General features: G+C 32.4%; 1 protein-coding gene across 1 annotated transcript in view; it reads right to left on the bottom strand.

Moving 5' to 3' along the window:
* Window positions 1-2,560: 2,560 nt before the first annotated feature.
* Window positions 2,561-16,039, bottom strand: part of RBM46 (RNA binding motif protein 46) — a 43,879-nt gene continuing 30,400 nt past the window's right edge. Inside the window, exon 5 of the mRNA XM_032632984.1 lies at window positions 2,561-3,522. Coding sequence (XP_032488875.1) covers window positions 3,323-3,522 — 200 coding nt within the window. The 3' untranslated portion in view covers window positions 2,561-3,322. The remainder of the gene's footprint in view (window positions 3,523-16,039) is intronic.

The raw sequence follows: 16,039 nt of genomic DNA on the forward strand, positions 1-16,039 counted from the left end.
TGTTTTCCTCATAATCATTTAGTTTTTTGTAATCCTTCCACAGTTTGGTGCGCAAATATAAGCACATACAAATGTTTTCTCCCTCTTTACCCAAAATACATCATAGGATCTTACACACATATTTCGGAACCTTGCTCTTTTTCACATCTCTCGTTCTGTATTAGGAATAAAGAGTATTCTTATTCTTTTGTAAAACCTTTTATTGTGCATCAATAAATTTATTATTTTATTTAATCAGTCCCCTAATGATGGGTATTTGGGTTACAAACTATTTCAATGAATAGTGTTTCACACATACCATTTTGTACACATATGCAAGTATATCCCAGAAGTAGGATTGCTGGATCAAAAGATTTAAGTATTTGTAATTTTGGATGATAGCTGCCAAATTGTTCTCTACACCAGTTTATAATTCCACCAGCAATGTATGAGAATGCTCATTTCCTTCAATGCCTCCAAAGGTTTAACAACCTTTTGAATTTCTGCAAATCTGAATTTTTAGTTTGCATTTTTCTTATGAGATAAAGCACCTTTTCAAACATTTAAGGGCCATCCGTCATCTGCCTTCATACATTTTGTCCATTTTCCTCTTGAGTAGATGATCTTCTTATTACTAGAGATTAGCCCTTTGTGAAACAATTCTCCATTATTGTTCATCATTTGTCTTTTGACACAACCCACGGCACTTCCTTGCCACACAGGCTTTCCTTTTTAAATTGGACTTACCAAATTTTTCTATTATGGCTCTAGATTTTGGGTCATAGTTAGGGAAAACTCTCCCACTCCAATATTGTAAAAGAAAAACTAGAGAAGAGAGGTAAGGTTAAACTTTCTGCATAACCTTTCTGCTTACAAGGGATTTTATGCAAGCCAAGGGATCATGGCTACTTAGTAGAACATCTCAGCCACAACCCCTGGCACAAAATTGTACAAAGAATTTGATAAAGGACTGTCTTTAGAAGTGTTTCCCTGCCCAATGAGCTGCATGATATAGCTAAGAAACTTACCAATAATGGCTTGTGGTCGATAGCTTATTATAGAGCCTGTGCTACAAGAATTAATGCAGCAAATAATTAGTAGCTAATGTTCACAAGTCAAACGAAATTTCATATGCAGTATGAACAAAACTGCTCAACCATAACATCACAGAAAGAGACAGTGCTTGATATGAATGCACTGATTTATATATTTCTGGTTGAAGGAGGCAGAAGGAATGAAAAACCAGTACAAATGACTACTATATTCTTCATATAATTATACCTAAATAATAGTCTACCATTTGAGTGCCTTCTACTTAGCAAGTGTTTTACCTTTAACATTATAAGGTTTATCTATATCATGATTATACAGATTTGAAAGTATGGCTCAGAGAGATTAAAAAATGTGTACAAGTTCAAAGACCTGTTACTTGGCAGAAGTGGTAATCAAACCTAATGCCAAAGCTTATACGTTTCCCACCATATAACCATGGACCTCGAAATACACTATGTGGTCAGTAAGCTCTCTGAATTGTTTGTGATATACAACTGACCCTTGAAGAATGCAGGCATTAGGGGTGCCCACCCTCCAGCACCCATGGTTCCATACTGGCTGATTCAACCAACCATGGATGGTGTACTACTGCAGTACGTATTTATTGAAAAAATAATCCACGTATAAGTGGACCTGTGCAGTTCAAACGCATATTGTTCAAGGGTCAACTGTGTAATATTTTAAGTGAAAAAGTTATGTGTGAACTTGTAATTATTATTTGGTCCATTCCAAATGTTTCTATGAAAAACTAAATTGTCTGTTTATCTTCTGGCTTGCAATCTGAGTCACCTCTGCATCCCAAGGGTATTTCCACAGTAGCTAACGAAATAAATACTCGTTATGTTTGCTGAAGGAGTGATATGAACCTGTGAGTCACGGGAGTTAAAACTGTAAAATCAGATGTCAGAAAAAAATTAATGCTAGTTAAGTATAATGTCTATGCTCATTTAAATTAGAAGATCTAAGGCAGTAACCTGGAAAGTATTACATATAGTTAGATGGAATGAACTTTCTTTAGAGGATGAAAAAAGAAACTAATTTACTCTCCGATAACTTCTGCTAGGAAAAACTTTAGTAGAAGAAATATATGCAACTATTTCATATTCTATTAATGAAAACCATATACCCCATACAATGAGTTGATCAACAAAGTTAATGTCTGGTATTCTAAGAGGAAAGATTTTTGTCTCTATAAATTATGCAAACCATCATTAGAAACTGATTACAGATGTATACTGCTAAACTATTAAACAGTCCAAATAACCTGGATTCATTAATTATTCATAAAAAATGGAGGAAATGTCACTGGGTTCATGAAAAAAGTATTTCTATTGGCCCCTGAAAAGGACTTTTGTTACGTTTCACAAAACTATTAATTTTCTTTCTGCAGTATCCTTTGCTTTGGTCCCAATGAAGACACTGAGCCTATGTATACCAAGTAGGGGAAATTGTTCTCAGAAGGTCAAAGCGGTTGTGAGAGCTAATTTTTTTGTGCATACCAATAAACAAAAGTGAAACACGTGCATATTAGAAGCATCGTATATTTAATGTCAAAGAATTTGAATTCAAGTACAAAAATTAACACATGATTTCAACATTAAAGACCATAACACTTATTACTCAAAGAACTATACAGTGAATATCAAAAACACAAATGGAGCATAACTATAAAAACCTTAAATACATTAACAGCAAAATTATAATGTATTTCTACAACAAACAATTAACTAAAATATTTATAGTTATTTTCAAGGACCACAATGGTAGATTGCTTTTTCTTTAGTACTGCATAAAATCTGCATCTTAATCTTTTTGCCCTTCATTTCTTTCTACATAATAGTTAGATGCTTCTGTTTATATAATTGTTCTAATCGCTAATACAGATAGTGATCCTTGGTAATCAAATCTAGTGTAACCACTGTCTGCAAGTGCTTTAATACTTGAGAAACTCTATTTAGCAAAGTTACAATGAAAAAATTTAATGTAAACTTCTAGGTTCTACTGACCACTCAGGAATCAGAAGTTATTTAAAATCCCAAAAGTTTAAAAAGAACAGCAGTTTGTTATAACTTTATCAAGAGAAATCACTAAGTAACTTTTTAAACTTAGCATTTTTAAAAGTTTTACAATGGTAGGTTATTCTGAATTGTGACTGATATTTACTATGTTGAAATAAATATATAATTATCATTTTAAAACCAAATGTACAAACCCGATTCTAAAATAAAACAGTATTTTAATTTGCATGTTTTACAAGGAAACTTTCATACTCCTATTTATAATATTTTCTTCAGAAGAATGAGGCCTGATTGGAGATATATAGCCGCTGTCCAACATGGCTGCCATTAGCAAGTGATACTGTTGGTGACAAGGGATAGCTTGGATAAGAATAAGGCCTTGAAGTGTAAGGAAGCAGGCTGGGAGGCCAAGAAGAGAGGGTAGCACTAACAGGGGAAAGACTATTTATTGAGCTGCGACGGAAATTGTAGTCTGTAAATAAATACATAACAATTATGCTTCACATCTTTATGGTTACAAATTTAATTCAAAGAGACAAAGCATTAAAACTATAATCACAGTTTAACATAATGTTCTAACATTCAAAATCCTGATAATCTTATATTGCTGGTAAAGACTGTTTCAGCATTCACTGCATTGCAAATCCTGATAGTTTCATCAGTCAGTATTACGTAAACTTTCACTGACACAGTGCTTCAGAGATCTTACTAGAATGCATTCTTGGATATCTATTAATTGTTTTGTGTCTTTATGATCACCGAAAAAGAGAACCTCTGATTTCTCTTGCTCTATCCACAAGGAAACTCCTTTTAAATTTGGTACTGACACTAAGGGATCATCCAAGAAGAAAAGATATAAAACAGTGAATTCATATTTGCTTCTTTTTTGAAATTGTATTAGGTATCAAACCAGCAGACACATTTACCCCTGGACTGCAAAAACTGTCTAATATTTCATTATTTAAATACTAATGTAAACATTTATATAACCCCACAAACCAATTTAACATTAGAATCCTACTGGTACCATAAAACAGTAAAATGAATCATGTTTATAAAATAAACTTCAAGAAACCATTATCAACTTACAGTACAGAAAAATCCCAAAATTAAACCAAATTATTTCTTTAGAAACCAACACTTGAAATACTACTATTCCACAATAAACATTCATCTTATGTATGAATAATTTCCTGCTTCATTAGTTATAATGTTTATAGACGTCTGTGAGTACTAAAGACCAAATTTGCAAATCCTGTACTTTCCAAAAACTCAACTATGTTCTTTGGTGTAGAGTAAGCCAAGGGTGTGAAAATGACTATGAAGTGATTATTTACAAAAGGTATGGTGTTTCTAAGAACAGAAGAAATTAGATCATCTAATGCACAGGTAAAGTTTTTTCTATATTTTCCTGGTGCCATAAATGAGGCCTAAAAATGAATATTAACTTAGTATTGTCATGGGACTTAATATTAAGCCAACAGGAATGAGATCAACTGCAGGAGAATAAGCTCAAGCAACATCAGAAAGGACCTAGTTAAGAAAAAATAAAAATCAGTTAAATATAGGTTTAATTTCTAGCACTGTAAAACTCTAATTAGAATAATTTTATAACCTTTTTATTAATGGTACCATAAGATCAATAAAAGCAGTTTGTTCCAAGAAAACATAAATACATTCAAGGCATACAGTTCAAAATATTTTCAGTATTTTGAAACTGGATAAGGAATGACTTTGACACCATTTGCTTTTCTAATATCCAAAAGTAGGATAACTCTAGGTATTAGAGAACTTTTTTTCTTCTCTTCAAGGATCCACTTTGCCTGAAGCGTTATGGCATTGAGTATAAACAAAAACCTTAGTGTTCCTGATAATTCAAATAATTGCTAAAAAAAAAAGTTCTGATTCTCTTCTTCTAAACGTTATCACACAAATACAATAAATTCCTTATTAAGCATGTATATATAACTAGCTCTTTCAAATTTTAACAGTGTGGTACAGACAACATGATTTAGAAGAACAGATCTTTAAATATTTATACTTCTGTATGTGGGGAAATGTAGTTTTCAGAGAAATCACTTTCACTTTGGGTTTATATTCATTCAAGATCTAATGCAGCCTACTCATGAAATGTGGATAAAAAAGAGATCTTCAGGAGATTTCACAAAGAAGATAGACGGACAACTGGCTACTAGCAGAGTGCTTATCAGGTCAGAAAATTTGTATTTCTGATATTCCCCTGATGTAAACCTTCAATTTCCAAATACCCTAATGGACTGTTTTATTCTCACATTTTTAAGGAGACTAAAAGTATAAAATTAAAAGTTCACTTTGATGACTTTATTCACAGAGGATAAATTAAGAAAAAAATTTCCCCCTAATACTACAAAGATTAGGAAACGAAAAGCTTCAGATGTTTTATAAGCATTTCAAAAATTTTTTTTTACAAGTTAAGAATCTAAATATATTTGGGAAAACATCTGGGTGATTAGAAAATATAATACATGTCAAACTTGAGACAGTAACTGTGAGATAAACCTAGATGAACCATGTTTTCCCCTAACATACAACTTATATATCACAGACAATAAAAATCAGAAAACATCACTGATTCACAAATTAACAAATGAATTAAAATTCCTAACATATACTTACTTGCCCACCCCTGCTTTTTCTTCCCAATGAACATCCTTAGCTCTTCAATCCCACTGTTTCTGCCTCAGACTGGGATATTACTCCCCTTCCCCCCTCTTCTTAAGGGAATGATACAGAGCCAATTTCAGAATTTAAGTTTTTACACTGAGAATTATTCAACTGTCTTAATTAACACTTTCTAAATTGAGGTACAATTTACATACAATAAAATGCATACATCCTATGTGTTCATTTCAATGAGTTCTGATAACTGTATAAAGCTATATAACCAACACCCAAAACAAGATATAAAACATGTCCATCAATCTAGAAGTTCCCATCATCCATTCCAGTCAAGAGCTCTTTGGAGGCAACCACTTTCTGATTTCTATCACTATAGCTTAGTTTTGACTGTTCTTGGACTTCATATAAAATGTATTCTTAAAGTATTTTTTTATGTCTTCTCTCAACATAATTTCTAAGATTCATTCATATTGTATGTAGCAGTAGCTTCCTTTTTATTGTTCAGTAGTATTCCATTGAATGAATATACTACAATTTCTTTATCCACTCACACTCACCTGCTGATAAAGATCTGGGTTGCTTCTAAATTTTGACTATTATGGATAAAGCTGTTATGCACATTCTTATACAAGTCCTTTTGTGGATATATATTTTCATTTCTTTGGGGTAAATAACTAAGAGTAGAATTGCTGGGTGGTAGGTTAGAGATAGATACTGCCGAACAGTGCATTGTGATCATTTTTACACTCACGTCAATAAAATATGAGAGGTCCAATTGCTCCAAACCCTCACCAACATTTGTTATTGCCAGTGTTTTTAATCATCGCTATTCCAGTGATATGAATGGTATCTCATTCTGGCTTTAATCTGGATTTCCCTTATGACTAATAACGTGTTCAGTGACCACGTGAACATCTTCTTTAGTAAAGTATCTGTTCAAGCCTTTTGATCATTCTTATTGGTTTTGCCTTTTTACCACTGATATCAATAAAATTTCTGACTAATTAGATTCTCTAAATCAAAATATTAAATAGCAATAGGTTGAGTCCTCGGAAGTCTCTAATTCAAACCACCTCTTTCACTGAAGCATTTTACAGACAAAAGATGGTTGATTAAGTGACTGTTCCATATTCCCACAGTTAAATGGAGAAAAAAACAAATTAAAAATTAGGCTTCCCAGTTCCTAGGAAAGTATTTCCACTTGATCAAGCATTTTACTCTGGCAATCTTCTCAAAACTGGGTTGAGAGAAAGCGTTTCAAAAGGTTGTTGTGCGTAGGGGGAGAGAAATAAAGTAGAGGGTGCTCTAAGCTACCTGGCTTCTGCTTGAGCCTGCCCACGCCCACACTTCCCACTTAAATTCACACAGCTCTGCATTCCCTTGCTTTATATGCTAAACTTTTATGTAACACTTCATTTGAAGAAAAGGCCCTTTTAACGCTTTAATATGATTATGAGAGATAACATTTTGATCAAATCCTCTAAAATTTCATATTTATATGCTGAATGGATACATTTTTACAGAATAACTTTGACCTATATTAAGACCAGTAAATAGGCTTAACCTTAAGTGCCAATTCTAATCAAGCAGTAATCACTAAAAGGACCCTGGATTCCAAGGGATTCTGAAGCTGTGTCTGGAATGAGCAAGAAAGTGAGTAGTAACTGTAGCGCCACATCTGACATGGGCACAAGAGCAGAGCCTGGCAGCACATTCATCACCTGCTTGCCAGTCCCGCCTCTGCAGTGATTATAATTTGGTCTCCTACCTTTCTCTGTCCAGCACAAGAGATGAATACCACCAATATGTTCCTCAGTGAAAACTAAGCAATAGGTATATACTGATTTACTCTCTTCTCGTGTGTCCCTTTTTTGTTTCTAATTCTCTTACACCTCTTGACCGAACATCACAGATTCTCTAGCTGCTTTTGTTTCATATGAAGAGGGGGAAACCCTTAATAGACACCTTAAAGTGAGTTCAGTTGAAAGCGTCTTCTCATACTAATCTTTTTCTTTTAGTTTGTTTCTGACCAGATATTCTTTAAACTAATTTTCCATTAGAAAGTAAATTCTTCATAATTGTTATTTTTCTTTTCCTTGTTAGCTCTGAGTTCTACCTTCACACCCACCCCATCTCTTTTTGATGCACCTTTTTAAAGTGTACAATTCAGTGGTTTTTAGTATATTCACAAAGTTGTGCAACCAAACTCCACTTTCCCGAAATTTTCATCACCCTCAACAGAAACTCTGTACTTACTAGCAGTCGCCCCCCATTCCCTCTCCACCAGACCCAGCAACCACTAATTTTTCTGTTTCTATAGATTTGCCTACTCTGGATTTTTCATATAAATGGAATCATATAATTTATGTGGTCTTTTTTAACTGGCTTCTTAGCATAATATTTTCAAGGTTCATCCATGTAGTATGTATCAGAACTTCATTCCTTTTTATAACCACTGTATGGAGATACTGCATTTTGTTTATCCATTCATTAGTCAATGGACATCCAGGTTGCTTCCACCTTTTGGCCATTAGGAATAATGCCGCTAAGGAATAATATGCACAAGATTTTGTGTGGACATATGTCTTCAATTCTCGTGAGTAAATAACTAGGAATGGAATTGCTGGGTCATATGGTAAACTCTACTTTTAACTTTCTGAGGTATTGCCAAGTATTTTCCAAGGCAGCTGTACCATTTTAACACTTCCAACAGCAATGTATAAGGGTGAAGCACCTGATATTTTGACCTATGAAATACATTTCCCACCTTAATACACATTTTAAGTATTTCTTTAGATTTCTATGAGATCTTTATAAAAATTTTTGAAAAAATTTCATTTTACCATTTTATTATTTCAATTTCTAACATTCCAAGAGTCATAACTATAACTCAATAACTTTCTTTTACTGAACCACCGAATTTCATCTGCAAAACAAGTTTTTGGTAACAGTATTTATTATACATACCCAGAATATAAAATACAGCTGGGTTCAAACACAGAGATTTACAAAAATCATCTGTATTAGAATATTATTAACATTTATTATTTTGTACTTTCTCCTAGTACTGAAGACTAAGAGCTAACTATAAGGCAGAGGAAAGAATTTTCAGTATTGGTAATTATTAAGCAACTTATAACCTATGAAATATTTAAAAATCATTAACTATAAATTTTTAAGTGATACTTTTGGCTGGAATACACTAGTATTATCAAATTTACTGGCATTTTTACTTCATTTACTTTCCCTACTTCAATTTTTAAAAAGTATTTTTATTGTCTACTTAATTTTTCCTATCAGGTGACTGACAGCAAAGGGCAAAAAGTAGATGGGCAATGACCAACATTTTTTCTAAGACTAGGCCCACAGGGTAACTCAGGCCACTATTTCTGTTTTAAGATGATTTATAGGAGGGTTTGAGTATGATAATCTTAGCAACAGGTGGCTGGATAAGAAAATTATTGTCTGTAACTGTTTCCTTATAAGGTTCTAGTTAATTAGTTCTCTGATTTTACTAGATGATTATATTTTTCAGATTCAATTTTGGGGGAAAAATCATCTATTTCTGTTTTCAACTAAATTATTTTTTTAATTTACAACGTATTTTCCCATATAATTTTGAAAGAGTGATTTGGATTTTAAATTCTTACTCTGAAACTTCGATATTGTATAACAATCATAAACATATACTTTGTCAGGTATCAGTACTTTTATTTTTAAGAAATTACAGCCATTTCATTCTAAATTATCTCTAAAGATTGTAATTTAAACTTTAAAAACAAGGGTTTGAAATCCTAGAAAATGCAAACTAATGTCACTATAGTGACAGCAATCAGTTCAGTGGTTGCCTAGAAAAGAGAGTAGGAGGAATGGATTATAGTAGAGGTGAAAGAAATGTTTATTTTCTTGATTTTGGTGTCATTTCACAGACTTATACATAAAGCAAAACTGACCAAAGTGTACACTTTAAATATGTGCATTTTATTGTATTTCAATTATACCTCAAAAAAGTTATAAAGAAATCCCAAGTGTTTCTCTAGGTTAGTTTAAATGTGTCTCAAACTATATCCCACACAATTCAAGTACCTTGTCAAAACAAGAATCCCTTAGGCCAAAAATAATTGGGAAAATTTTAAGAAAGATGGGTTTAACAGCTAAACAAATTGCTACTGCAATTATTCAGGATGCTAACATGCATTATGATTTCCAAGGGGAGTATATATAGTACATGGTTCTTCCCAAACTTGACCATAGAAACAGTTACTTCACTCAACAACTTGGCAAATCAGTTTGGGAAGAACTCTTAATAGGGATACTATATAATAGGAAAACATTAAAAACAAATCAGAAAAATTCTTAAAATACATTAAACACAGCAATTACAAACTCAAATGCCTTCAGAGTCCAAGATGTAACAAACAAAAGAAGAACTCAAAAAGAAACAAATATAAAACAAATGCTGTCCAGCTATTTGTACTGAAATGAAACACAGCTGCTTTCCTTTCAAAAAACTGAAGAGACCAAACAAACCATATCAAGAGCTTCCAGTTTGCTACCTTTGTATTAAGAGATTTGAATTAACATCAAATGGTATAGTTTCTATACCATTTTGGAAAGAGAGGAATAAAAGAGCAGCCTATGAGAGGGAAAATTATGATCCAAGCTATAGCAAACTAGGATTGTAACCTACTCAAGAACATACGGATTACTACCCAGGGAACTACAACATTCTTTTTGCCTCTACATGTAAAAAGGAGTTTGGATAGTAATAATCTTTACTCAAACTTATTATAAACTACCTTTAGCTTTCTACTAAAACTTATCCTTCTCAGTACCATGTTGGAAAAACTAAACAGTGAATCCTAATAAACATAACTTTTATTCTAAATTGTATCAATAATAATTTTGGTTTAGTAAGTTTGAAAAAACTAGAGTTCTATTTTCAAATAAGTTTGAGAAATTCTGGGTAATCTACTTTATAATACACTCATTGCAACTACATCCACCTTAATACTCTTTGCCATCCTGGTGGTTCACAATGTACACACTAGTATGTTAAAAGTTTTCAGTAGACCTGAAATATAGAAGTCAGTTTAACTCTTTAAAACTTTGCTTAATGCATCTATAATTAACAAAACTATAATAATTAAAAACTTTCACAAGGTTTCATTGAACAACTTTAACTATTTCTTCTTAAAACCGTAAGAAGAATAATTTATAACTGGCTTTCTGGAAACTAAATATATCACTTAATATTCCTAAGAGACTTTTTCTTACCTGTTTATTTTCTCCGAATTCTTCTACATAAGTCCAGGCTGAAGAGACTGTGTTCCCTGTCTGTAAGCAGTGAAGACAGAAAAGAATTGAGTCTTTAGACTGATGTTATCCCTTATCTTGGAAGTGCATGGAACCCTTGATAACTTTAGGTAAAAACTATTTGATCAGTAAATATGAAAATAAATTTAGAGGAAAAGAAAAAAGTGATAGTTATTTCTGAAGTTCTGCAAAGATGAACAAAGAGAACAGTATTTTGATTTTGGAATGAAAATTATGAGTGAATACATTAACAGAAAAAACATATCTTTCTATACAAATTAAGTCCTTATTAGTTGGTTTCTCCAAGAAGTACTACTCTACCAATAAAATAAGAAAAGGATTTTAAAAACAACTGAGATTGCCCAATTTTTGATAAGCAGAAAGCCAAAGAATCTAAGTGAATTTGAAAAATATCAATATCCTTTCTTTCCATCTTAAAAAGAAATAAATGATCAAAATAATACAAACCATAAAAAATATCTGGGTTATTAACAGCTAAACTTTAGAAGCCTAGTTTAGCCATATATAGTACAACTCTGGACATCCATCCATTTTGGTGGATCTCTCTTCATAGGAATGTATATCCAAAGCTATGCTAAGAAACTGCATTAGAGTATGAACAAATGAAAAATGTTTGATGATCCACATAAAACTACAGATTTTTAAATACCCATCTTGAAGATAACTCAGCAGAAAAAAGTCACCGTATTTTCTGAGTTTTACATAATGAAATAGGTAATTTAATCAACCCCCCCCCCAGTGAGAACTATAACACCTAGACAATTATTAAAAGCAAAACTACCTAGATGAAAGCACTGAGAATGGCCAAGACTGAAGAATTGTGGGACTGTGATCTTAGACAAGAAACCCAAAGAGGTGTGCACGTCTTCTGGAGGTGTGTTTTGCCTAGGAGGGTTGGCCAATTCTAAAGAATCTGAAAGGCAAGGGAAGATGGCAAGAGACAGACAAATTTCTGAGGATAAGAGGACAAAAACTGGAACTGAGGAGCTACTGATGAGGCAAGTCTGGAACCGTGAATAAAACTGAACCAGAAGTAGACCAACTTTAATGATGATTAAATTCAAATCTTCTCAATCCCTGCCTGGATTAAGACAATCTGGGATTGCCAGTCCTTTGGTCACCTTTCTGAAGCAAAAATAAATCCTCTCTGAATAAAGTTAACAGCATGTTCGCTTTCAAATTATCTCCACATTTTTTCATATACAATATCTGGAATTCAATTGAAAAGAACCAATCAAATAAAGAGATACAATGCGACCTAAAAGCACAAGAAACAAAAGGCAACAGTAAAAGATCTACAGGAAATGTAGATAAAGTTTTCAGAACTAGATATTAAAATAATTATGACTAATATACTCAAGGAAATAAAAGACAAACCTGAAAATTTTGGAGGGAAAGTGTAAATCATAAAAAAAGTCAAATGAAATTTTAGAACTGAGAAATAAATTCAAATAATGGTTTTATCATGTTAGACACAGATGAAAAAAAGAATTCATGAACCAAAAGATAGGTCTGAAGAAAATATGCAAACTAAACATACAAAAGAATGGAAAAGAACAGAAAGAACATAGTAGATAAATGGGATACAGTAAAATGGTCTAAGAAATGTATAACTGGAGTGCCATATAGAAAGGATAGACAAAATGGGACAAAAGCAATATATGAAAGCAGAATCACTTAGAACTTTCTAAAACAAGTGAAAAACACTGATCCACAGATTTTAGAAGTGGTGAAAGTGCCAAGTAAGAAAGCTACACGTAAGTCTATCACAGTAACACTTGTGAAAATCACAAGAGAAAATGTTATAAGTAGCTGGGGGGGTGGGGAGGTTTACAATAAAGGAGTAATAAGCAAATTATAGCTGACTTCTCAACAGAAACAACGGAAGCCAGAAGACAGTGAGTGGAATTAATAGCCTCAAAGAATTAAAGGAAAGTAACTGCTGATCTAGTAAAAATACCCTTTCAAAAGGCAGGTGAATTAAAGACATATTCAGGCAAACAAAACTGAGGTAACCTGTCATAGGTATATTCATACCAAAGAAAACACAAATGAATGTTCTTTGAGCAGAATAAAGAAATAATCATAGTTGACACATAGGAGGAAATAAAGAGCAAAGGAAATGATATATAAATGGTAAATGAATACTAATCTATATTAACTAAACACTATTATAATTAGGTATGTGGGGAGTTAAAACATAAAAGTTAAAGACATATAGAAATATCAAGACACTACACAAAACTGGAAGAGAAAATTTAAAAAGTTAAGAGTGTACTAAGGTCCTTGCACTGTCTGGAATGGAATAAAAGCACTAATTAATATTAGATTTCAGTGAGTTAAGAATACATGTTGGAGTCTACAGGGTAATAACTAAAAGGATAATAAAGACTCTATGACTAATACAGCTAAAAGAAGAAAAGAGAAAAGGGCAAATAATTCATCAAAAGAAGGCAAGAAAGGAGAAAAGGGAAATAGAATAGGGACACAGAACAAGGAATAGAAAGCAAATGGCAAGACAACAGACTTAATTCTAAGCATTTCAATAAGTATATTCAGTTCAAGCTGAGCAAACTCAAAACACAGACTTTCAACAAAAACAAACTTCAGCAACAACAACAAAACCTAACCATATATTGGGCTCATCTTAAGACTAAGATTCAGGGAAAGTAAAAGTTAAAATATAGAAAAAAATACACATGCAACCCTAATCAAAAGAAAGCTTGTAAGTCTATGTTAATATCAGAAAAAGTATTCTTTAAGGCAGGAATGCATGATAGAGACAGAATGACACAGTATAATAATAAAAGGTACACTTCACCAGAAAATTATAACAATTCTAGATTTCTATGCACCTAATACACAACCTCAAAATATAAAAAGCAAAAACTGACAGAACCAAAAGGAGGAAAAGATAAATTCGTAGTCATAGTAGGTGATTTTCATGACCCTCTCATAGTAATAGAATAAGCAGGCCAAAAAAACATGAAAGATAAAGAAATTTATATATAATTAGTAAACTTGGCCTAATTTATATTACAAGTTGAACTGTGTGCCCAAAAAAGATATATTGAAGTCCTAACCCCTAGTACCTCAGAATGTGACCTTATTTGGAAATTGGGTAACTGCAAATGTAATTAGTTAAGATGAGGTCATACTGGAGTAGGGTGGACCCTTAATCTACTATGATTGATAACCTTATAGGAATAGAGAAACACAGAGAGGAGAATGCCACATAAAGACACAGGGACACACAGGGAGAAGATAACCATATCCAACACAGGCAGAGATTGGAGTAATGCATCTATAAGCCAATGAACTAAAGGACTACTGGCAAACACTGGAAGCTAAAAGTGGCAAGGAAATTCTCCCCTACCAGCTTCAGAGGGAACACGGCCCCAACAACACCTTGATTTCTGATTTCTAGCCTCCAGAACTGTGGGACAATAAATTTCTGTTGCTGAAGCCATCCAGATTGTGGTACTTTGTCACAGCAACCCTAGCAAACTAATACACAGCAATTAACAACTGAAAACACATTCTTTTTAAGCAGGCATGAAATATTTACTTTAATTGGTCATTAAAAAACAAAAGACAAAGGACTGAAATGATACATAATATACTTTCCAATCATAGTAAAATAAAAACAATATAAGTACAAAAATCGTCCTATGTTTAGAAATTTATACTCGTGAAAAGAAATCAAAATATTTTCAAAAAGATGATGATAAAAATAAAGTACATCTAAACATATGTGATGCAACTATAACCACACTTAAGAGGTCAATTTGTAGCCTGGAAATGCATACAATGTAATAAAAGAAAGGCTGAAAACTCTAAACTAAGATGGCTTCTTAAATGATATTCCACATATCCAAAAAATAACACCAATCTTAAACAAACTCTCCCACAGAATGGTAAAAGAGAAAAAACTTCCTAATGTTTTTATGAGGAAAAGTATGGGTCAATCTTATGAATGAACATAGATACAAAATCCTAAAGAAAGTATCAAAAATCAAATTCATCAATACATAAAAAGGATAATGTACCATGACCAAACTGGGTTTATTTCAGAAATGCAAGACTGATGTCACATTCAAACATCAATCAATGCAATTCACCACATTAAAAGAATAATAGACAAAATGATATAATTATCTAAATAGATACAGAAAAAATTCATCACCCATTTGTGATAAAACCTCTTAACAAACTAGGAAGGGACTTGAAGGGACTATTCTTACTGTGATAAAGGGCTTCTATAATAAAAACCACAGCAAACATCATACCTTAATGGAGAAATATTGAAAGTATACAAGGATGCCTTCTATCATTATTTGTATTCAAGACTGGACAAGTGGTTCTAGCCAGTGCAATAAGGCAAGAGAAAAAAGAAAAGTATAAGGATAGAAAGGAAGACAAAATTTCTCATTATTTGCAATTGACATGACTGTGTATACAGAAACATTTTAAATAATGTAGAGCCAAAACAAACCATTATACTCAAATGTTTTATTCAATACATAAAAAATAAATTGTATTGATATAAACAGGAACAGTCATAAATAGAAAAGGCACCTTTTACAATGGCATTGCAAAACATTAAATACCTAGGAACAAATCTAATAAAAAATGTAGGAGATATTTAAACAAATATTTATGTTTAGAGAAATTAAAGGAAGTCTAAATAAATGGACAGATCTATAATTTTCATGGATCAGGAGGCCCAATACTATGAAAATGTCATTTCTTCACAAATTGAGCCACAGGTTCAATTCAATTCCAATCAAATTCCCAGTAGGATTTTTTCAGTAAAAATTTACAATCTGATTCTAAAATTCATGTGGAAATATAAGGGCTGTGATGAGTCAAGATAATTATGGAGAAAAAAGTTGGGAAGATATTCTCTACCAAATATTAAGATTTTCACAATTAACACACTGTAATAAAATCAATCAGTGGAAGAGAATACAGAATGTATAGTAAGACTTATA

The sequence above is a fragment of the Phocoena sinus genome, chromosome 5 (genome assembly GCF_008692025.1).
Source record: "Phocoena sinus isolate mPhoSin1 chromosome 5, mPhoSin1.pri, whole genome shotgun sequence".
NCBI classification, from domain to species: Eukaryota; Metazoa; Chordata; class Mammalia; order Artiodactyla; family Phocoenidae; genus Phocoena; species Phocoena sinus.